Raw genomic sequence first — 21,734 nt, 5'->3', positions numbered from 1 at the left:
TAATTTTTAATAACAAAAAATAAAATAAAAATTAGGGATGTACATTGATACAATTCTAAATTACTTAATTTTTTAATTAATTTATTACTATGCTGCAAATTATCCAAGCTGAAACAGACACCCTGGATAACAAGCCAGTCACGTGATTAATTGAATATCACATCATTGTAAATGTAACGCATTAGCAACAAAGTTTTGTATCAATATTTCTAACGTTCCACTGGCTTACCCGGAAATACTCGTGAATCATAACTATTTTAGAGTATTCTATATCATTGTCTACTATTTACATTCTACTCTATATTTCATAACACAAAACATCTCTTAAACAAATAAAAGTATCTAGAATTAAATATTCAGTCTTCACACTATGAGACGGTTGTTCTCATCTATAGCGTTACAAGCACCACGTGACCTGTAGAGTAACATCACGTGACAGGTTAAGTAACATCACGTGACCACAATGACAGGAGAGGAAGACCATTTGATGTGTCACTATTATTCCTACTGATAGACGGAGAACATGAAGAGCTACAACAAACACAACAAAACATCAATATAGAATAACAAAGATAATTAAAATCTCTAAACAATATTTAGTTAATCATTAGAGAAAATAGTCTTTCTTGATACTCAGTGACATGTCATCTATTCATCAAAATAAACACAAAGCTACAAATTTACAGAACAAGTAAGTGCTATGTATTATGCGGATTGTTTGTCTGCTTGCATTAGGTGTGTGTGTGTGTGTGTGTGTGTGTGTGTGTGTGTGTGTGTGTGTGTGTGTGTGTCCTGTGTGTATGCGTCGTGTGTGTCCGTGCCATGTGTGTCCATGCCGTGTGTGTCTCTTTCATTCGTGTCTGTGCCGTGTGTGTCCGTGTCGTATGTGTCTATGTCGTGTGTGTCATGAGGTGTGTGTCCGTGCCGTGTGTGTCTGTGCCGTGTTTGTCTGTGTCGTGTATGTCTGTAACATTTCTGTGTGTGCCGTGTGTGTCTGTGGCGTGTGAGTCTGTGCCATGTGTGTCTGTGCTGTGTGTGTCTGTGCCATGTGTGTATGTGTAGTGTGTGTCTGTGCCATGTGAGTCTGTGCGGTGTGTGTCTGTGCCGTGTGCGTCTGTGTTGTGTGTGTCTGTGTTGTGTATGTCTGTGCCGTGTGTGTCTATGTCATTTTAGAGTGTGTCATGTGTGTCTGTGCCGTGTGTGTCTGTGCGGTGTGTGTCTGTGCCGTGTGTGTCTGTGCCGTGTGTTTCTGTGCCGTGTGTGTCTGCGCCGTGTATGTCTGTGTCGTGTATGTCTGTGTAGTGTATGTCTGTGACATTTCTGTGTGTCTGTGCCATGTGTGTCTGTGCCGTGTGTGTCTGTGTCATGTGTGTCTGTGGTGTGTGATTCTGTGCCTTGTGTGTCTGTCCCGTGTGAGTCTCTGCCGTGTGTGTTTGTGTCGTATGTGTCTGTGTCGTGTGTGTCTGTGCCGTGTGTGCCTGTGCCGTGTGTGTCTGTGCCGTCTGTGTCTGTGTCGTGTATGTCTGTGCCGTGTGTGTCTGTGCCGTGTGTGTCTGTGTCATTTCAGTGTGTGTCATGTGTGTCTGTGTTGTGTGTCTGTGCCGTGTGTGTGTCAGTGCCGTGTGAGTCTGTGTCGTGTATGTCTGTGAAATTTCTGTGTGTGCCGTGTGTGTCTGTGGCGTGTGAGTCTGTGCCATGTGTGTCTGTGCCGTGTGTGTATGTGTCGTGTGTGTATGTACCATGTGAGTCTGTGTCGTGTGTGTCTATGCCGTGTGTGTCTGTGTCATGTGTGTCTGTGGTGTGTGATTCTGTGCCTTGTGTGTCTGTGCCGTGTGAGTCTCTGCCGTGTGTGTTTGTGTCGTATGTGTCTGTGTCGTGTGTGTCGGTGTCGTGTATGTCTATGCCGTGTGTGTCTGCGCCGTGTGTGTCTGTGCCGTGTGTGTCTGTGTCATTTCAGTGTGTGTCATGTGTGTCTGTGTTGTGTGTCTGTGCCGAGTGTGTGTATGTGACGTGTGTTTCTGTGCCGTGTGTGTCTGTGCCGTGTGAGTCTGTGTCATGCATGTCTGTGTCGCGTATGTCTGTGTCGTGTATGTCTGTGACATTTCTGTGTGTCAGTGCCGTGTGCGTCTGTGCCGTGTGTGTCTGAGTCATGTGTGTCTGTGTCGTGTGAGTCTGTGACATGTGTGTCTGTGCCGTGTGTGTCTGTGCCGCATGCGTCTGTGCCGCGTGTGTCTGTGCCATGTGTGTCTGTCATTTCAGTGTGTGTCATGTGTGTCTGTGCCATGTGTGTCTGTGCGGTGTGTGTCTGTGCGTGTGTTTCTGTGCCGTGTGTGTCTGTGTCGTGTATGTCTGTGCCGTGTGTGTCTGTGTCATTTCAGTGTGTGTCATGTGTGTCTGTGCGGTGTGTGTCTGTGTTGTGTGTCTGTGCCGTGCGTGTGTGTCTGTGCCGTGTGTGTCTGTGTCATTTCTGTGTGTGCCGTGTGTGTCTGTGCCGTCTGTGTCTTTGCCGTGTATGTCTGTGCCGTGTGTGTCTGTGTTGTGTGTGTTTGTGTCGTGTATGTCTGTGCCGTGCGCGTCTGTGTCATTTCAGTGTGTGTCATGTGTGTCTGTGCCGTGTGTGTCTGTGCGGTGTGTGTCTGAGTTGTGTGTCTGTGCCGTGTGTGTGTCTGTGCCGAGTGTTTCTGTGCCGAGTGTGTCTGTGCCGTGTGTGTCTGTGTCGTGTATGTCTGTGACATTTCTGTGTGTGCCGTGTGTGTCTGTGCCGTGTGTGTCTGTGCCGTGTGTGTCTGTGTCATGTGTGTCTGTGGCGTGGGAGTCTGTGCCATGTGTGTCTGTGCCGTATGTGTCTGTTCCGTGTGTGTATGTGTCGTGTGTGTCTGTGCCGTGTGTGTATGTGTCGTGTGTGTCTGTGCCATGTGAGTCTGTGCCGTGTGTGTCTGTGCCGTGTGTGTCTGTGCTGAGTGTGTCTGTGCCGTGTGTGTCTGTGTCGTGTATGTCTGTAACATTTCTGTGTGTGCCGTGTGTGTCTGTGCCGTGTGTGTCTGTGCCGTGTGTATCTGTGCCGTGTGTGTCTGTGCCGTGTGTGTCTGTGTCATGTGTGTCTGTGGCGTGTGAGTCTGTGCCATGTGTGTCTGTGCCGTGTGTGTCTGTGCCGTGTGTGTATGTGTCGTGTGTGTCTGTGCCATGTCAGTTTGTGCCTTGTGTGTCTGTGTCGTGTGTGTGTTCGTGACGTGTGTGTCTGTCTTGTGTGTGTCTGTGTCGTGTATGTCTGTGCCGTGTGTGTGTGTGTGTGTGTGTGTGTGTGTGTGTGTGTGTGTGTGTGTGTGTGTGTGTGTCATGTGTGTCTGTGCCGTGTGTGTCTGCAGTGTGTGCCTGTGTTGTGTTTCTGTGCCGTGTGTGTCTGTGCCGTGTGTGTCTGTGCCGTGTGTTTCTGTGCCGTGTGTGTCTGTGCCGTGTATGCCTGTGTCGTGTATGTCTGTGACATTTCTGTGTGTCTGTGCCGTGTGTGTCTGTGCCGTGTGTGTCTGTGTCATGTGTGTCTGTGGTGTGTGAGTCTGTGCGGTGTGTGTCTGTGTCGTATGTGTCTGTGCCGTGTGTGTCTGTGCCGTGTGTCTGTGTCGTGTATGTCTGTGTGGTGTATGTCTGTGTCGTGTATGTCTGCGACATTTCTGTGTGTCTGTGCCGTGTGTGCCTGTGTCATGTGTGTCTGTGGTGTGTGAGTCTGTGTCGTATGTGTCTGTGTCGTGTGTGTCTGTGCCCTGTGTGTCTGTGCCGTGTCTGTCTGTGTCGTGTGCCTGTGTCGTGTATGTCTGTGTCGTGTGAGTCTGTGTTGTGTGTCTGTGCCGTGTGTGTCTCTGTCGTATGTGTCACGGCCGTGTGTGTCTAAGCCGTGTGTGTCTGTGATGTGTGTGTCTGTGTCATGTGTGTCTGTGGTGTGTGAATCTGTGCCGTGTTTGTCTGTGTCGTGTGTGTCTGTGTCGTGTGTGTCTGTGCCGTGTGTGTCTGTGTCATGTGTGTCTGTGTCGTGTATGTCCGCGTCGTGTGAGTCTGTGTTGTGTGTCTGTGCCGTGTGTGTCTGTGCCCTGTGTGTCTGTATCGTGTGTGTGTGTCTGTGCCGTGTGTGTCTGTGCCGTCTGTGTCTGTGTCGTGTGTGTCTGTGCTGGGTGTGTCTGTGTCGTGTGTGTCTGTGCCCTGTGTGTCTGTGCCGTGTGTGTCTGTGTCGTGTGGCTGTGTCGTGTATGTCTGTGTCGTGTGAGTCTGTGTTGTGTGTCTGTGCCGTGTGTGTCTCTGTCGTATGTGTCACGGCCGTGTGTGTCTAAGCCGTGTGTGTCTGTGATGTGTGTGTCTGTGTCATGTGTGTCTGTGGTGTGTGAGTCTGTGCCGTGTTTGTCTGTGTCGTGTGTGTCTGTGTCGTGTGTGTCTGTGCCGTGTGTGTCTGTGTCATGTGTGTCTGTGTCGTGTATGTCCGCGTCGTGTGAGTCTGTGTTGTGTGTCTGTGCCGTGTGTGTCTGTGCCCTGTGTGTCTGTATCGTGTGTGTGTGTCTGTGCCGTGTGTGTCTGTGCCGTCTGTGTCTGTGTCGTGTGTGTCTGTGCTGGGTGTGTCTGTGTCGTGTGTGTCTGTGCCCTGTGTGTCTGTGCCGTGTGTGTCTGTGCCGCGTGTGTCTGTGTCCTGTGTGTGTCTGTGCCATGTGTGTCTGTGCCGTGTGTGTCTGTGTCGTGTGTGTCTGTGCCGTGTGTGTCTGTGCCGTGTGTGTCTGTGTCATGTGTGTTTGTGGCGTGTGAGTCTGTGCCATGTGTGTCTGTGCCGTGTGTGTCTGTGCCGTGTGTGTATGTGTCGTGTGTGTCTGTGCCATGTGAGTCTGCGCCGTGTGTGTCCGTGACGTGTGTGTCTGTGTTGTGTGTGTCTGTGTAGTGTATGTCTTTGCCGTGTGTGTGTGTGTGTGTGTGTGTGTGTGTGTGTGTGTGTGTGTGTGTGTGTGTGTGTGTGTGTGTGTGTGTGTGTGTGTGTGTGTGTCATTTCAGTGTGTGTCATGTGTGTCTGTGCCGTGTGTGTCTGCAGTGTGTGTCTGTGTTGTGTTTCTGTGCCGTGTGTGTCTGTGCCGTGTGTTTCTGTGCCGTGTGTGTCTGTGCCGTGTGTTTCTGTGCCGTGTGTGTCTGTGCCGTGTATGCCTGTGTCGTGTATGTCTGTGACATTTCTGTGTGTCTGTGCCGTGTGTGTCTGTGGTGTGTGAGTCTGTGCGGTGTGTGTCTGTGTCGTATGTGTCTGTGCCGTGTGTGCCTGTGCCGTGTGTCTGTGTCGTGTATGTCTGTGCAGTGTATGTCTGTGTCGTGTATGTCTGCGACATTTCTGTGTGTCTGTGCCGTGTGTGCCTGTGTCATGTGTGTCTGTGGTGTGTGAGTCTGTGTCGTATGTGTCTTTGTCGTGTGTGTCTGTGCCCTGTGTGTCTGTGCCGTGTCTGTCTGTGTCGTGTGTGTCTGTGTCGTGTATGTCTGTGTCGTGTGAGTCTGTGTTGTGTGTCTGTGCCGTGCGTGTCTCTGTCGTATGTGTCTGGGCCGAGTGTGTCTGGGCCGTGTGTGTCTGTGATGTGTGTGTCTGTGTCATGTGTGTCTGTGGTGTGTGAGTCTGTGCCGTGTTTGTCTGTGTCGTCTGTGTCTGTGCCGTGTGTGTCTGTGCCGTGTGTGTCTGTGTCATGTGTGTCTGTGTCGTGTATGTCCGTGTCGTGTGAGTCTGTGTTGTGTGTCTGTGCACTGTGTGTCTGTGCCCTGTGTGTCTGTATCGTGTGTGTGTGGCTGTGCCGTGTGTGTCTGTGCCGTCTGTGTCTGTGTCGTGTGTGTCTGTGCTGTGTGTGTCTGTGTCGTGTGTGTCTGTGCTGTGTGTGTCTGTGTCGTGTGTGTGTCTGTGCCGTGTGTGTCTGTGCCGTGTGTGTCTGTGCCGTGTGTGTCTGTGTTGTGTGTGTGTGTGTGTCTGTGCCATGTGTGTCCATGTCATGTTTGTCTGTTTTGCTGTGACGTGTGTGTCTGTGATGTGTGTGTCTGTGTCGTGTGTGTCTGTGCCGTGTGTGTCTATGCCGCGTGTGTCTGTTTCGTATGTGTCTGTGCCATGTGTGTCCGTGCCGTGTGTGTCCGTGCCGTGTGTGTCCGTGCAGTGTGTGTCCGTGTTGTGTCTGTCCGTGTTGTGTGTCCGTGTCGTGTGTCCCCGTGAAGTGTGTGTCCATGCCGATGCCGTGTGTGACTGAGCCATGTGTGTCCGTGTGGTGTGTGTCAAGTCGTTTGTGTCCGTGCCATGTGTGTCCGTGCCGTGTTTGTCTGTTTCGTGTGTGACTGTGACGCGTGTGTCTGTGATGTGTGTGTCTGTGCCGTGTGTGTGTCTGTGCCGTGTGTGTCCGTGCAGTGTCTGTCTGTGTTGTGTGTGTCCATGTCATGTGTGTTCGTGCCGTGTGTGTTATGCTGATGCCATGTGTGACTGATCCATGTGTGTCCATGTCGTGTGTGTCATGTCATGTGTGTCTGTGCTGTGTGTGTCCGTGCCGTGTTTGTCTGTTTCGTGTGTGTCTGTGATGTGTGTGTCTGTGCCATGTGTGTGTCTGTGCCGTGTCTGTCTGTGCCTTGTGTGTCTGTGCCCTGTGTGTCTGTGTCGTGTGTGTGTCTGTGCCGTGTGTGTCTATGCAGTGTGTGTCCATGCCATGTGTGTCTGTGTCGTGTGTGTGTCTACCATGTGTGTCCATGCCGTGTTTGTCTGTTTCGTGTGTGTCTGTGACGTGTGTGTCTGTGATGTGTGTGTCTGTGCCGTGTGTGTCTGTGACGTGTGTGTCTTTGTCGTGTGTGTCTGTGCGGTGTGTATCTGTGCCGTGTGTGCCTATGCTGTGTGTGTCTATGCCGTGTGTGTCTGTGTCGTGTGTGTCTGTGCCGTGTTTGTCTGTGTCGTGTGTGTCTGTGCCGTGTGTGTCTGTGTTGTGTGTGTCTGTGTGGTGTGTGTCTGTGCTGTGTGTGTCTGTGTCGTGTGTGTCTGTGCCGAGTGTGTCTGTGCCGTGTATGTCTGTGCCATTGTGTCCGTGCCGTGTGTGTCTGTGCCATGTGTCCGTGCCGTGTGTGTCTGCGCCGTGTGTGTCTGCACCATGTGTGTCTGCACCGTGTATGTCTGTATAGTGTATGTCTGTGTCGTCTTAGTGTGTGTCGCGTGGAGTGTGTGTGTGTGTGTGTGTGTGTGTGTGTGTGTGTGTGTGTGTGTGTGTGTGTGTGTGGGTGTGTGTGTGTGTGTGTGTGTGTGTGTGTGTGTGTGTGTGTCTGTGTGTGTGTGTGTGTGTGTGTGTGTGTGTGTGTGTGTGTGTGTGTGTGTGTGTGTGTGTGTGTGTGTGTGTGTGTGTGTGTGTGTGTGTGTGTGTGTGTGTGTGTGTGTGTGTGTGTGTGTAAATAATCACTAACTGCCACATCACTCTAATGCAGTTGATCCATCTATATACAGTACTGGTATACATTATAAAATGTCATTACCTTTCTATCCGACTTTATCTTTCTATCTCACTCCATCTTCCTAAACCACGTACAACTGAATGTTCCATTTCAAATTTCTTCACTCAATCAGGCATATCTCCTCCTGTTGCTACACAAAAATTAACATTCAATATACAAACAACAACAGAAACTCAGATAATCATCTAACAAGTTTGTTTCTTTGCTTTCGATTCTGTAGCCATTCCATGCAGGAATGTCAGAGCTTATCGATTGTATTGCTTGTGACAGACGTTTGTGTGACTGTTCTGTCTGGTGACTCTTCTGAATTTTCTTCAATTGCTGCAACAAAGATGGCACGCTAGACAACCAAATAACAAGTCTATACCTAAACTTCTGTATTTGATGTTGACCATGTGTCTTACTTGTCTCATTGATGGCATAGAAACGGATAGATCTGAATATATACACAAGAGACAGCTAGTTATCACAAATAGACGTTCATATTGTACTGCACTACTTCATATAACTACGTTGCTTAACTGGATGTAGTGAATGAGATTGTGATGTCGTTGCCTTCTCCACCACTTCCACAAGAGAATTTCTATAATGCAACCACATACAGTAAAACCAATAAATTAAATTTGTAAAAAACATTCAAACAGAAATGTGCATCCACTTGTATAATAGTTGTTTGCTAATTATTTTCTGTTGTAAAATTGTAAATTCTGGAGAACTGGTAACAGATGGATATATAGTTGTCTGTCTAAAATCTGCTTTCTAAACAACTAAATGTTAATGATTGCATTTCAAATCATGTTCTATATTCTATGTGCAAGTTATTGTGTCTGTCAATGTGTCTGTCCACGTGCGCCATATTTCTGTCCATCTACACGCCTGTTACAGAGTCTCTAACAACATACATTATAAGCTTGTATATCTTTGCGTATGTCTGTCTGTCTCACTATCCCTATATCTGAAAGTTAGCTTGCCTGTCTCTGTGTACTAACCGATCTGTTCGTGTGACTGTTTGCATTCTTGTCTGTCTGTCTGCCTGTCTGTCTGTCTTTGTCGATCAGTGTGTGTGTGTGTGTGTTCATGTGTGTGTGTGTGTGTGTGTGTGTGTGTGTGTGTGTGTGTGTGTGTGTGTGTGTGTGTGTGTGTGTGTGTGTGTGTGTGTGTGTGTGTGTTCATGTGTGTGTGTGTGTGTGTGTGTGTGTGTATGTGTGTGTGTGTGTGTGTGTGTGTGTGTGTGTGTGTGTGTGTGTGTGTGTGTGTGTGTGTGCGCGCGCGCGCGTGCAGGGGCTTAGCATGACTTCCAGAAATGGGGAAGGGCTAAACCTCACTATGCTATGGACACGCCCACTTTTCATAAGCACACCCACTCTTATAGACTTCTATTTGACTGATACGGTAGAATCAGTGGCAGATTCACACCAAAAAAATGGTGGTGTATATACTATATAAACCTTTCTTCCTCACACATATTTACAGTCCACAATTTTATGACCACGCCTACAAATGATGTGGCTATAGCCTGGTGTAGTCCATGTCACTCTACGTCCCTACTGTTTGTGTGTGTGTGTGTGTGTGTGTGTGTGTGTGTGTGTGTGTGTGTGTGTGTGTGTGTGTGTGTGTGTGTGTGTGTGTGTGTGTGTGTGTGTGTGTGTGTGTGTGTGTGTGTGTGTGTGTGTGTGTCCATCCTCCTCTCTGTCAGTCTGTGTTAGTGACTATCTAATTGCTATTATAGGTTTTGCAACTTTGTCCCCATGTCTATCAATAACAATAAGCAGCTAGGGCTAAAAAATAGTTCGTCAAGTTATCATTTAATGAGTTAAATTTTACAACTGACTGATGTTCTAGCCTAGGTCTTCAAATCATGACAATATAGCAGACCAAGGCAACTTTCTAATGGCTTTCTCGGTATCAATGTCTGTGTTTGTGACTGTCTAACTGCCTTTACAGCCTTTATCTCTTTGTCCCCATGTCTCTCATCCTATATTTATGTCTTTAGTTTACTCACTCTACATTGACTGCCAGTTTATGCTTAACTGTAAGTCTCCACTCGTCTGCCTATCTTCTCATCTCATGTTGTGTGTCTGTGCCTTTCATCTGTTTACCAAACTATCAGTCTGTCTCTTCTTTCTGCTCATCTGTCTGCCCACACAGCACATAATGCATATCAACAGTAGCGTGACTTATGGCAGAATTTCTGTTGCTAAACCAAAACACTTAGCATCTTACTCTAATGATGACATCACAGCACAGGTGCAACTTGATTACCTGGCATACATGGAAGAGCAAAGCAAGAAACATTAGAAAACATAAAACTGTACACAGCAGCATGTGTTGGTCACCTTTCCTCCTCGACAAGCAATATGACTCGCCTTCATGTCTTTCTTCAGCAGCTTGTTGAGACGATGATGTGGAAATAAAAAAAAACATTTACAAATTGTTTCCAGCTGATAAATATATGAACGAGAAAATAGAGAAACACAAAGACAAACTGAAAATAGACAAATAGAAGAACTAAGTCAACAAAAATAGTTAAAGATCTAATTACCATTGCCACTAATCCTTCAAAATATCTACAAATAATTTTAAAAACTCTCTGCTGTCTAGCTACTGTAGAATATCACTAATCAATATCTGAACACAAACAGATCATGCAGTGTGACTTTGCAAATCTATACCATGTTGGTAAATTGAAGGAAGTTATACAGCAAGAGGTCAGTAGTATGGCTACACAACACATACTTAGACAAAGCTAGAAATAGCGTTCAGCAATTGGCTGTTTGCCGAACAAAATTTGTATTTAGCTGGACAAACATGATTTGTTTGGTCAAATTAGCCGGACGTCTTTCATGCAAGACGGGGCGCTACTTGGCATTTACCTTCATCACAATGGTCAGGTTGTGCCACGTCTTCCATAGTGGGCCGGGCTTAGTGAGCTCGTGCTTGCGTACAATTGCCGTTAATTAAGGTTCTTAACTCATTAAGTAGGTATGACTTTATAAAAACAATGCTGCTAATCGACGAAGTAGCCAATTAGCAAGGTCACCTAACTGTTCAATGCGGTGGTATGTTATCAGGTGTTGTATCATGTCACGTGGTTTTTGACAACCCTGATTGGTCGATACAACGGGTACATATCGTTTGTACGCTGGTATGTGCTGATACCCTCCTGCTGTCAAGGGAATCACGTTCGTGTACCGTTGCTATGATCAACAGCACAACACAGCTGGTTTCAGTCAGTAACACCCAGATGATTTGATATGACTCTAATGAGCTGCTAAACGGTAAATGCACTTAGAATCCGTCTAATTAGTAACAGAACAGTTACTGACACACAAGTAAGAAGTAGGGCGAATCTCAACTACAATAGAAAGCAATAGTCAAGCGAAGGGTTTGCACTTTAGTGCCGTTCATATTTATGGTTAATGAATGAATGAAGGTTAAGTAAGAATGAAGAAAAACAGTTGTAGCTGAACAAACTTTGTCACTAGCAGGACAAATCAGATTTGTCTGGTCAATTTAGCCCCATAACTGGCCAGTACTAGTTCCAGCACTGTACTATGTCTGCCTGTCCGTTTGTCTGCATGCATGCTTACCTGCCTGCCTGCTAAACCAGTCAGCATGATCTGTCTGTCTGTCTATCTGTGTGTCAGTGCGTCAGTCTGTTTGTCTGTCTGTCTGTCTTGTCTGCCTGTCTGTCTGTCAGTGTGACTGTTTGCCTGTCCGTCCATCTGAAGTCTGTCTCTCTTTCTGTCTGTCTAGTTGTCTGTTTGTCTGTCTGTCTATGTGTCTGTCTGTCTATGTGTCTGTCTGTCTGTCTGTTTGTCTGTCTGTCAAAAACATCTATTGGTAAACATCAACGCTATTACAGTCAACGCTAAATCACTATCTATGAGTCCAAGAAAAATGACCCAAAGGGTCATGAAATGAAAGCTTAACGTACACTCTGGTAACTGTAAAAACCAGCTACGGAGTCATTTCTACACACTATTCTGTCAATCTTCTTCGCCAAAACCATACTGTTACACCGCTGTAAAGTAATGGACATTAATCGTCTCCAATAAGTCTTGAACTCACTGGAGTTCACCTTGCCGTCATCATCTCGTGATCGCAGAGAGATTTGATGGAGAAACTTTTCTCCTGCATTTCCCCAGCGGCCATAATGCTCAAACACCAGTGGAATTAGGCATGGAGAACCCCCACTAGTGTGAGTCTCTCTGCTGTACTTCTCTCTCTTCTTTCCCTCCCTTTTTGAAGCAGCAGATCCATCAGTTGTAGCTGCGACTGAAATTATGTCGGTGCTCCATGGGTGGGCTAAGGAAATGTCGAGCTCAACGTTAAAGTCGGTTGCATTATAAACAGCAATATCGGGTCTGGACTGAGAGCTGCTGTAACAGTCTCTTGGCTCAACGGTATGGGGAAGAGACACGTGTTTCAAACACTCGGACCAAGCAGAGACTATTGAATTATGAGACCAAACTGGTCCCCCACCTGTCTTACAAGTAATCAGATGATATCCTTCAGGATCTAAGGCTGTGCCGCAATCACATAAGGTTGCTGACAGAGGCAATGGCAAACGCATACCCAACCTCAATAAAGCTGCCAGGCGGAACAATCCAGGGGAAATTGCAAGCTTTCTTGATCTGTCTGTCTGTCTGTCATATATTTTCATAAATAAAATTAGATACAATTGGATGCATGCAGACAAAGCTAAGTAAACTTCACACTGTCTAACTGCTAAATGAAACAAAATTTTAAGCAAACCGAGTAAAAAGTAAAGAAACAAAAATGTCTCTGTTCAACAAAAACTAGTTTATAAGTCAGAGATGTTGCTTGAAAATATAGAATTGTACCAAACTGGAAGTCTCCGTTTCTGGATGAACATTCTTGCATTTTTCTAAAGCTGGATGGCCATTCTCTTCTCCAGTTGTACGTCTTTAATTAAACTTTACAATATCTGCTTTTCCATCTTCATCCCTGCATCTCTTTCACAGTTGCAACTTGTGCCAGAATGCATTCAATGTAGAACTCGATCCATCATGATAATCTATCACTCACAAAATTTGCTAATTAGCACTAAACCAGATGTACTAAATAAAGGTTATCTTAATTATTATTCAAAAACATAATTTAGACAGAACAACTAACGTTTGCCAACACAGTCTAATTACTAGAATCTGCTAGAGTTAGACAAATTCACTACAAAATATTTTCAATCAGCCTTAGTCGACTGTGACCGTATGTACAATGCCCAATGAAGGTAAGACCACTTACCTGAAAGCTGTAGAACCCAACAAGTGCGCTCATACTGTGACCGAGATTATGTCCCGTAGGTCGATCACCTTTCTCACCGCCCTGCAACAGAAAAACCGAAGAGACAAAACTGGCTTTTCAGTGGCATAAACATACAAAGCAAACCTTTCAACAGACATGACTAACGTCTCAATTCGTCTTGCAGAAACGAGATGAAAGCGACTGACAGAGATGGGCTATTGTCTCTCACATTTCACGTTCTGCCGTAGCAACAGTACGATGAGCACTACCATCACCCCATACGTCTAGTAGCCAGCGGTGATGACTATAACATTAGCCAAAACGAACGCCTCAGATCTGCGTCTGAAGAGAGAAAATCACTCGAGATCAGGTGACAGAGATTATGTCCCGTCAGTCATCCGTCTTCTTCGTTGTCTGCGAGAGTAGAGGTCGACAAGACAAAACCAACAATTTGGCGAAAGGAAGTCATAGAATGAGCCTATCGACAGAGATGACTTGCGTCTCAAACGGAGTTGTAGAAACGAGATGGCAAGCACTGACCGAGATATGATACTCTGTGAGCGAGAATAGGTGCGATCAGTTTTCAAGTTCTACAGCAGCAACGTTACGACGGATGCTGACGTAACCCACTCTACCTAGTTGCTATCCAGTAGCACAATGACACTAGCGTAGCAGCTAGGCCTGGCTGCAGCTATTTGGCAGAGAACGAGTGACAGAGACTAGGAAATGATAGAAATTAGATCAGAGACTCTGATAAGTAATGACGTCATATGACTTGCATCAACAGTAAATAATGGCAATTAACAACAAAAATTCTGTTATCGTTTGGTGTTGAACATCGCTGTCTATCTATTGTTGTCAATCTATACACAAGTGCAACAAACACACTTGATGCTCAAGTAGTTTTACTAAAGTGACTATATCTACTACTGTGGTAAGTAGTAAGTATAATATCAAATGTAAGCATATAATGTTACGTGACTACGTGATACACATCAAACCTACAAAGACTGAATAACAATGTCAAAGTTCAAACAGTAAAACACGCTAGTTCTAGAATGTCTCATCAATGAGATAACAAAATACAATGTGATCCTTCAAAGCTAAAGATATTACTATTGCTAAGTGAATACCTTGTAACAACATATAAATGGTGTCAAGTAACAAACACATGCTTCAATCAAATGTCAACTTCACCAAATTGACTAAACGAGAGTGACATCAGCCATTCCATCCATCTTGCCCTTTACCATTCGTTTAGGAGGACATGCTTTATACTCGTCTGTATCACGAATACGACTAATAATATGACGGGCTTCTGTTGCTGTTGGTCGTGTGGCAGGATCATCTCTCATCAAGTGCTTACATAAGGAACGAACATTTAGCTGACGGATGAGTAACACTTGATCTCTTCTTTTTTGTCGATCTGGAGGAACAGCAGTGAAGAGCTCACCTATGGTCACTCCCATACTGTACACGTCGGTTTTGCTGCATTTAGGTGAAGTTGGAACATCAAATCTCTCAGGAGGTGTGTATTGTGGACTGAGCAGACCAACTGAAAGTGAAGCATCTTGAAAACGAGCAGCTCCTAGATCACCCAGTTTGGCTCTCATTGTTGCTGTAACCAGGATGTTCCTTGGACAGATGTCACCATGCAGAATCTCCACAGGTTGCTATGATGACACAAACAGTAATAAAAACAATCAATTAAAATAAATTTTATCTATGTATTGATATACTTGTCTAAACAGTTTCATATCTGCGTGAATTCTCCATAATTGAAATCTCGTGTGTATTAAGAATTTGTCTTACTGATTATATCTCATGGTGTCATTACCAACTGGTCAACTCAACAATTTATAGTCTCCTTGTTATTCTTGTAACCTTACCTTCCTCCTTCCTTCTTTAATTACCCGACAGTCTGTACTCTCCCTTTTGTTAGTCAATAAACTAGTCTTCATAAAATAGAACTATTATAGTCAAAATTGTGGTTGTTAAATTACACGGGTGTCTGTGTATGTATGTCTGTTTGTCTGTCTGTCTGTCTGTTTGCCTGCCTGTCTTTGGTACTGCAGCAATCAAATACTAAATAAGATTGAAATTTCTTAGATGTCGTCAAGTATTTAAGTGAGTGAGATGATATGCGATCAATCTCTTCTCATTACATTTAATGTTATTACCATTGAGTGAATGTATTCCAGTCCACACAAAGAATCATGTGTCATGTCCACTTTTTCTCGTAAAGTGAGAGGTGCAACATCTCCTTGACATGCATCAATCACACCAGACATGGAGCCGCTATGTAATTCCATGACAATCCATGCCTTCTTCTCTTCTAACTCCAGAGTGACACCACAAACAGCAGCAATGTTTGGATGATGTATCTTCCATGCTACAGATGCTTCTTGTTGAACAAGATGAATGTTGCGTTGAACAGCAGCCAAATGATCATACAACAGTTTGACAGCAACAGGACAGCCACGCCAATATCCAACAGAAACAACTAAATCACAATAAAGTTTCTTAATTTAATTCCTTCTCACCATCAGTTCTACCCAAGAGAGTGTTGGTAAGTTCTATTTGAAAGTGTCAGGTATTTAGTTTGCAGTTTACTTAGTGGTGCAACCTGTTCCAACTTCATTGATAAGCCAGCACAAGCTGACCTTACCCAGTTGTGTCATGTCATTCTATACGTGCCAGCCTAGAAAGATGGGTATGCATGCTCAGTTACCCAATAAAAATAAAAATTGTGTGAGGCAAACAAAAAGCAGAGACTAGTCTTTCAAATGCTTTCAGACCCTCTTCAAATGATTGTTATAAAGCCAGGAAACCACATCTGTTTAATTAGAGTTATTGCATCCCTCACTTCTGTGAAAGTGAGCAAAAGTGAGATACACTTCAGTTAGCTAGGGAGAACCAAACATACACTCTATAACTCAATGTTTTGTACACACGAGTGAACAAGGTAATAGCTTACAGACATCTAGTGGTAAAGTGAGATGTAAATATTAGGTTTTTATTAACAACAACCAGTTGGTCAACATAAAAGCTGTTTAGAATAAATAAAGAGACAACCTTGTGATCAAATGGCATACAGTATCTCACCTCCATATGCTCCACGTCCTAGTTCTGTGCCAGTCAATTGAATGTCATGGGAAAGAATATTGAAAACTTCATTTTCTTTCTTGTAACGTTCAATTGCAGCATCAGATTCTGCCAGCAGCTCTAAAATGTTGGCCTTTTCTCTTTGCTCTCGATTTAGTTGCTGTTGAAGATTGTCCTTCTCTCGTTCTAATCGTTGTTTGTCTCTCCTTTCTCTATCAACTGCATGTTCTCTTTGTACTTGCTCATCTCTCAATGCACGTTGTAGATCTACAATACATTGTCTCACTTCAACAATTTGCTGATGTGTATTTACTGTTTGCTGTCTCTCACCTCTCATTGCCGTCTGTAGGTCTGCATTTTGTTTTCTCATTTCAGCAATTTCTCTATCTTTTGCTGAACCTTCATTTCTCAGTTGTTCTATTTGTTGTATCAGCTGCTCTACTAACTGTTCATCTCCTTTACCAGCCACTTGTCTTGGAGGTTGTTGTGTAGGTGTAGTGGTCTACGTAAAACAACAGAAATTCTTACTATCGATGTATACAACAAACTGTACGAAATCCCACAAAATGACACACCAACACAATAATCTTAGAATCAAGTACCAAACATCAATACAAAAGTAATTAACCGACCCTCATTGTTTGTGTCACTGGTGTAGAGAGATGAACATTTGATGCTGTTGCTGTTGATCTTGTACGACCTTCAAACACAAAACCAAATGTAAAATTAATTATCAATTCAACTGCAGCTCATGCAATAAACGGTGCTTGGGGTAATAAATATGATATTTGCTCTAAAACGTCATTTTGTATTCACATATCTGGAGATCATCAACTTCCATTAGTCGTCTGGACTTTTGGGTTGCTCATTGATTCCCTACCAATACCATCCATGCAATAATATTATTATGCCTTGAACAGTCATGTAGGTATGTCCGATCAAAGAATAATTGTGGTTGGTCATGAACAGCAGTTAGCTGGTCAGTGACCAATGACAAACCGTTATATTGCACATTGTGAGTCATAGTTGCTGATCATCAATGCAAAGTGAAATGTTGTTACTATAGCTACACCATGCAATGGCTAGACAAAGTGTACAGCTGAATACTCAAACTAGAATCAAAGACACGAGAGAATACACAGATTTCTCGTAACGTACATGTATTTAGATCTCTATTACAGTCTATCATCTCCACATTTACTGTAATGATTATCTACATACAACACATTAGATGTATTCAGGTAATTATACAGTCGTACACAAATATTTGCATACATCAATCAAATATATATCTGCTTGCCAAAATCAGATAATTAGCTATCAATTTCAAATAATTGCATGAGTGAGGAAGACTATAGTAATGTACTAGGATTTGGTGCCGCGCATGCTGCTGAAACAAGTGGCTTAGAACAGTAGCCTCGGTATTCCAGACTGCTTTCTGCACGTGATGGGAGGATTTTCACTTTCATTAACCAGTAAAATGCCTGCATGACAAGCTCTAGAGAGCATACTGTAAACTCTATATCATTGTTTACATTATGACTTACTGCTGTTAGGTACAACTGATGCTGAAGATGCCGTTGGGGAACTCACCTGCACAAACAGTATAACATTAAAATTAAAATAAATATACATACAGGTAAACATATCAACACACACACACACACACACACACACACACACACACACACACACACACACACACACACACACACACACACACACACACACACACACACACACACACAAATCCTAAATGTAAGGAACTGCCTCCCAGAGGTCACACCCCAAGCTGCTAAGCTGGCCCTGCACGCTAATCAGGGATCTCTGGGTCTGTGCTAGCAAACTCCTGGAGACAGACAATGCACTGGCAGGAACACAGACTTGTGAGCCAACTGCAGTGTAAGCACACAAAGTCTCACCAGGACCCCAGTGGCTGATGTCACGACACAGCCAATGGCCTCTTACGACCCCAGTCAGTGACCAGGTACACATTTATATTCCTGAATCGAGAAAAGCAAATGTGTGTTAGTTTCTTGCCTAAGGAAATTAAGCCATAGCTCGTAATCACTGTGACTTGAACTTGCAACCGTTCAAGGGCCCGGATGTCAACACTCCATAAGATGACTCTCTAACCAACTGAGTTATCGCACAATACACACACACACACACACACACACACACACACACACACACACACACACACACACACACACACACACACACACACACACACACACACACACACACACACGGACAAATGTCAAGCCCTCCGCGTCATTCACGAATAACGTCAACCTTGAGATCAGTTGCGAAGATAGCTCCCCCTGCCTCTAGAAACAAGGCCTCCATGCGCTACGTAAAGGCTTAAGGCCAGCGCTACAATCCACCTTGAACTTGGCCAGACTCATCCAGGGGCACTGACTATGGCGCAGGTTTGGGACTGGACACCAAGGCCCACAAGTACCCGTCTGCTGCATGATGTAGCTGCCAAGCCAGCAGTCATGTCCACCTCAGTCAATGACCAGGTACTCATTTATATACTCCTGAGTCGAGAGCAGCAATTGTGTGTAAGTTTCTTGCTTAAGGAAATTATGCCATAACTCGCCATGACTGTGACTTGAACCTGCAACCCTGCAAGGTCCCAGATGTTTTCATTCTCCAAATACACTCTCTAACCAATTCAGCTACAGCACACACACACACACAAACACACACACACACACACACACACACACACACACACACACACAAACACACACACACACACACACACACACACACACACACACACACACACACACAAATGGACAAATGGATATGCCCTTCATTACAGTAGTGAAGATAGCACCCCAGTCTATTTCTAGGTGGGGCCTCTAGTGCTTCTCAGAGTTTGGAATGTGCCGATGTGCCTGTAGATGGTTGACCGGAGCATCCAAAGGCACTGACTTTGGTGCAGCCTCAGGACTAAACTTCATGCCCACATGTACACATCTGCTGCGTGTCGTTCTGCCAAACCAGCAAGCTTGCCCAGTCTCAGTCAATGATCAGGTACTCGTTCATACTCCTGAGATGAGAGAGGAAATTGTGGGTGAGATCCTTGCCTAAGGAATTACCCCTGTGCCCTTCCTGTACTTGAGCTCATGACCAAAGGTCCCAGGTGTTTCTTCTCTCACACACCACAAACCCACACTCACACACCACAAACCCACACACACACACACACACACACACACACACACACACACACACACACACACACACACACACACAAACACACAGTTTACAGTGAAGGTCTTGATTGCATCTGCAGCATCTGTCTTATTGTATTTCTCAGCCACTTGAAGTGCAGTTCTTCCTTCCTGTCAAACACACACAACATCCAAGTATGATTAACATCTTCTAATATTAAACACATCAAAATACATGATAATAAAATTAGATGTATAATACACCAGTTTATACTTATAGGTTTCTTGTCACATGCGGGGGTACTGACTGTAGATCAAACAAAATAAATAAAATTCTATATAAACTAGCAGGGTTATAGACAGGAGTTTTGGAAGGCGTAACAGTATGGGCGTGGCACATAAGTCTAGAATGTAGAATGTGGGCGTGACATATACTGTCTGTGCAAATTTCTAATAAAATGGTTTGGGAGAGTTGCCTCTACAAATCACACTGAGTGGCAGACTGATAGTGACGTATCTATTACATTCTTAAATTAATTAAACTGTTTCTCATTACCAATACAATGCTAAAGATATAACTGTACATGTGCAGGTGTAGTGTACAGTAGCTAATACATCTGTAGCCAGTGTACGGGTAGACGCGTACCTTAGCATGCGTAGATGCAATAAAAATAATAAAAACAATTATAAATAAATAACAAATAAATAAATAAATAATTTGCAAATAATTAATTTACATCAATAAATTATTCATAAATAATAAATAAATGACTTGCATACAATTAGTTATATAAATATATTATTAATAAATAATATTAAATAAATAAAATATAAATAATTTACAAACAATTAATTTCTATAAATAAATTTCTATAAATAGAGCCGTGATGAAAACTCTGGTGCACGCACACATCTTAGTTTTAGTTTCACTTTTCAGTTCTTCAATCTTTTCAAGACTGCAGTGAGAGGACATGCACAGCAGCGTCGCTAGACCATCACCTTTGACAACTGGTGGAGTGGTAGTCTTGCTAGTCGAGCAGTTAGAGTAGCTAGCAGTCTGCCAAAGAATCAAAGAGTCGTGGTTTCATGCCGTCTACCAAGATATCACCGCAAACACCGCAGACGTTTCTTCTTCGTTTGAGAGATCTAATGGCATTTACAAATGATATGTTGATCTAGGTAAAACAATCCTGCGCTGTTAGACTACCATTTAGCATCACTTTTCATAAGTACTTCCGAAATTATTTTAGTAGCGTTGTGGTCCAGACTAGAGTTCCAGCACTCTCTGGTCTGTAAGTTGGAGGCTAATTAACTGTATGCAAATTATTTATTTATTATTTATTAATAATTTGTTGGTATAGATTAATTTATATTGGAAGTGTAGATGCAGGCGTAGTGTATGGTACCTACTACATGTGTAGCCAGTATTGAAGGTAAAGCGGTCAGCTCTGAACGCGTAGACATATGTGGAAGGCGTAGAGAGCAGTTCTGAAGACATAGCGAGCCGCTACACCTTAGCATGCCTGCCTAGAACCCTGACTAGTAGCTAAAGCTGTGCTAACACCATGCACACCAAAATTTACAATACAATGATCTAATATCTAAAGCTCAAATTGTCTGTGTGTGTGTGTGGGTGTTCGTGTTTGGCGGCCACGTCTTTTATCCGTTCGCAACCGAAATCCGAACGCGCACTCGGAACGCACAAGGGAAGGTTTGCGTAAAAAATATGTACAAGGGCCCCTCTCAAGGGGTCGACCCCGCGTAAAATTTCTCGATGACGCAAACGCTATACATTCCAGTTCATTAGAACACACGCCCACACCAGTCCTGTGTAGACTTTATGCAACGTCGTCCTTCGCAAAGCTTCAAGCAATCGAATATCTCTTGCCGACGAAACTTACTCTTCTAGCGCTTTCGTTTCTCTCTAAATTCTGATTGCATTGGCACCAAATCCAACCTACACGTTTTCTGCAGTAACCGCTACATGGGCAGTGTGTCGATTTCTATTGAAAAAAGCGCGAAGAGCAAAATTCGAATTCATTCAGGACATCCGGGACCTGGCAACAAAGATTGCACGTGACGTATCTACGAAACTATCTCGCACTTATCTACTTCACTATCAATCTTATTTTCATACCATTTTGAAAATTATCTTTTTAGGTCCGTCTTTCTTCTTTTTCGTTTCCTTTTTGTATTCTTCATAAGATCTTTTGAGTCTGCGCAGTTCGATGCTCGTCAAGCCAATTCCAACCAAATCTTCGTCTGTGGTATGTTCTAGGTATTGCACTCTCTTCACTCCAATACCTATCAGCTTAGCCTGAAATGCGCCCAAGTCAACGCCAGGCGTAGCGAGAAATTCTTGCAACGTCACTTCCTTATCCATTCTACTAACATCCGGGTCCTTTTGTAAAGTCCCGTAGGTGTTTGAAAGAGCGCTCTCATGCAGTCGCAGAGGCGAAATCTTCCAATATTTTCAGCTAGAAAGAGCTTGTTGGACGAGATTATGGGTCACAATTGTTTGATAATTATTGGAGAGACTGGCAGCGAATGACTGACAGAATACGAACAACTTTGGAGTGATTGTGGAGAGCAGCCCAATGCAATGCTGTCCGTCCATACTACAATAACAGAAAATTATAATAAGAAAGCAATCAGACAGACAGACACACACAAACAGACAAACAGACAGACAGTATAGAA

The 21,734-nt window shown here is 44.1% G+C and overlaps 2 protein-coding genes and 1 long non-coding RNA gene across 9 annotated transcripts; all 3 read right to left on the bottom strand.

The window, feature by feature from the left end:
• Positions 1 to 218: 218 nt before the first annotated feature.
• On the bottom strand, positions 219 to 12,950 carry LOC134176203 (uncharacterized). 7 transcript variants are annotated; one of them, XR_009969271.1, is made up of 7 exons: positions 12,883 to 12,950; positions 12,739 to 12,819; positions 7,993 to 8,053; positions 7,875 to 7,929; positions 7,661 to 7,810; positions 7,492 to 7,600; positions 219 to 531 (listed from the first exon to the last, which is right to left on the bottom strand). It is a non-coding gene; the product is annotated as an uncharacterized LOC134176203 (long non-coding RNA). The 7 variants fall into 7 exon arrangements; XR_009969269.1 differs by having other exon boundaries at positions 12,739 to 12,913; XR_009969270.1 differs by having other exon boundaries at positions 7,875 to 7,906; positions 12,739 to 12,913.
• Positions 11,303 to 12,078, bottom strand: LOC134176190 (uncharacterized). Its single transcript, XM_062642875.1, has 2 exons — positions 11,552 to 12,078; positions 11,303 to 11,494 (listed from the first exon to the last, which is right to left on the bottom strand). The coding sequence occupies exons 1-2, from the start codon at positions 12,044 to 12,046 to the stop codon at positions 11,399 to 11,401; spliced, it is 591 nt and encodes a 196-aa protein (XP_062498859.1). The 5' UTR covers positions 12,047 to 12,078; the 3' UTR covers positions 11,303 to 11,398.
• A 652-nt stretch (positions 12,951 to 13,602) lies between the features above and the next one.
• On the bottom strand, positions 13,603 to 21,513 carry LOC134198202 (probable serine/threonine-protein kinase DDB_G0281745). Its single transcript, XM_062667547.1, has 8 exons — positions 21,172 to 21,513; positions 19,131 to 19,205; positions 17,391 to 17,436; positions 16,476 to 16,543; positions 16,174 to 16,345; positions 15,844 to 16,110; positions 14,919 to 15,241; positions 13,603 to 14,411 (listed from the first exon to the last, which is right to left on the bottom strand). Exons 1-8 carry the CDS (start codon positions 21,415 to 21,417, stop codon positions 13,944 to 13,946), a joined length of 1,665 nt encoding a protein of 554 aa, XP_062523531.1. The 5' UTR covers positions 21,418 to 21,513; the 3' UTR covers positions 13,603 to 13,943.
• Positions 21,514 to 21,734: the final 221 nt, after the last annotated feature.

The sequence above is a fragment of the Corticium candelabrum genome, chromosome 2, assembly GCF_963422355.1.
Source record: "Corticium candelabrum chromosome 2, ooCorCand1.1, whole genome shotgun sequence".
Lineage (NCBI taxonomy): Eukaryota > Metazoa > Porifera > Homoscleromorpha > Homosclerophorida > Plakinidae > Corticium > Corticium candelabrum.
The sequence above is the reverse complement of the archived record's forward strand: the minus strand, read 5'-3'. Positions and strand labels throughout refer to the sequence as shown.

What these genes read in the sequence shown, in the direction of transcription:
- LOC134176190 (XM_062642875.1), bottom strand. Translation starts at nt 12,046, where the DNA reads ATGCGTTTGCCATTGCCTCTGTCAGCAACCTTATGTGATTGCGGCACA. An exon ending in CACGAGATGATGACGGCAAG is followed by an intron (nt 11,495 to 11,551) that starts GTGAACTCCAGT and finishes ATTACTTTACAG; the next exon opens with CGGTGTAACAGTATGGTTTT.
- LOC134198202 (XM_062667547.1), bottom strand. Translation starts at nt 21,417, where the DNA reads ATGGATAAGGAAGTGACGTTGCAAGAATTTCTCGCTACGCCTGGCGTT. An exon ending in ATGCAATCAAGACCTTCACT is followed by an intron (nt 17,437 to 19,130) that starts GTAAACTGTGTG and finishes CTGTTTGTGCAG; the next exon opens with GTGAGTTCCCCAACGGCATC. An exon ending in ATCAGTTGTACCTAACAGCA is followed by an intron (nt 16,544 to 17,390) that starts GTAAGTCATAAT and finishes TTGTGTTTGAAG; the next exon opens with GTCGTACAAGATCAACAGCA.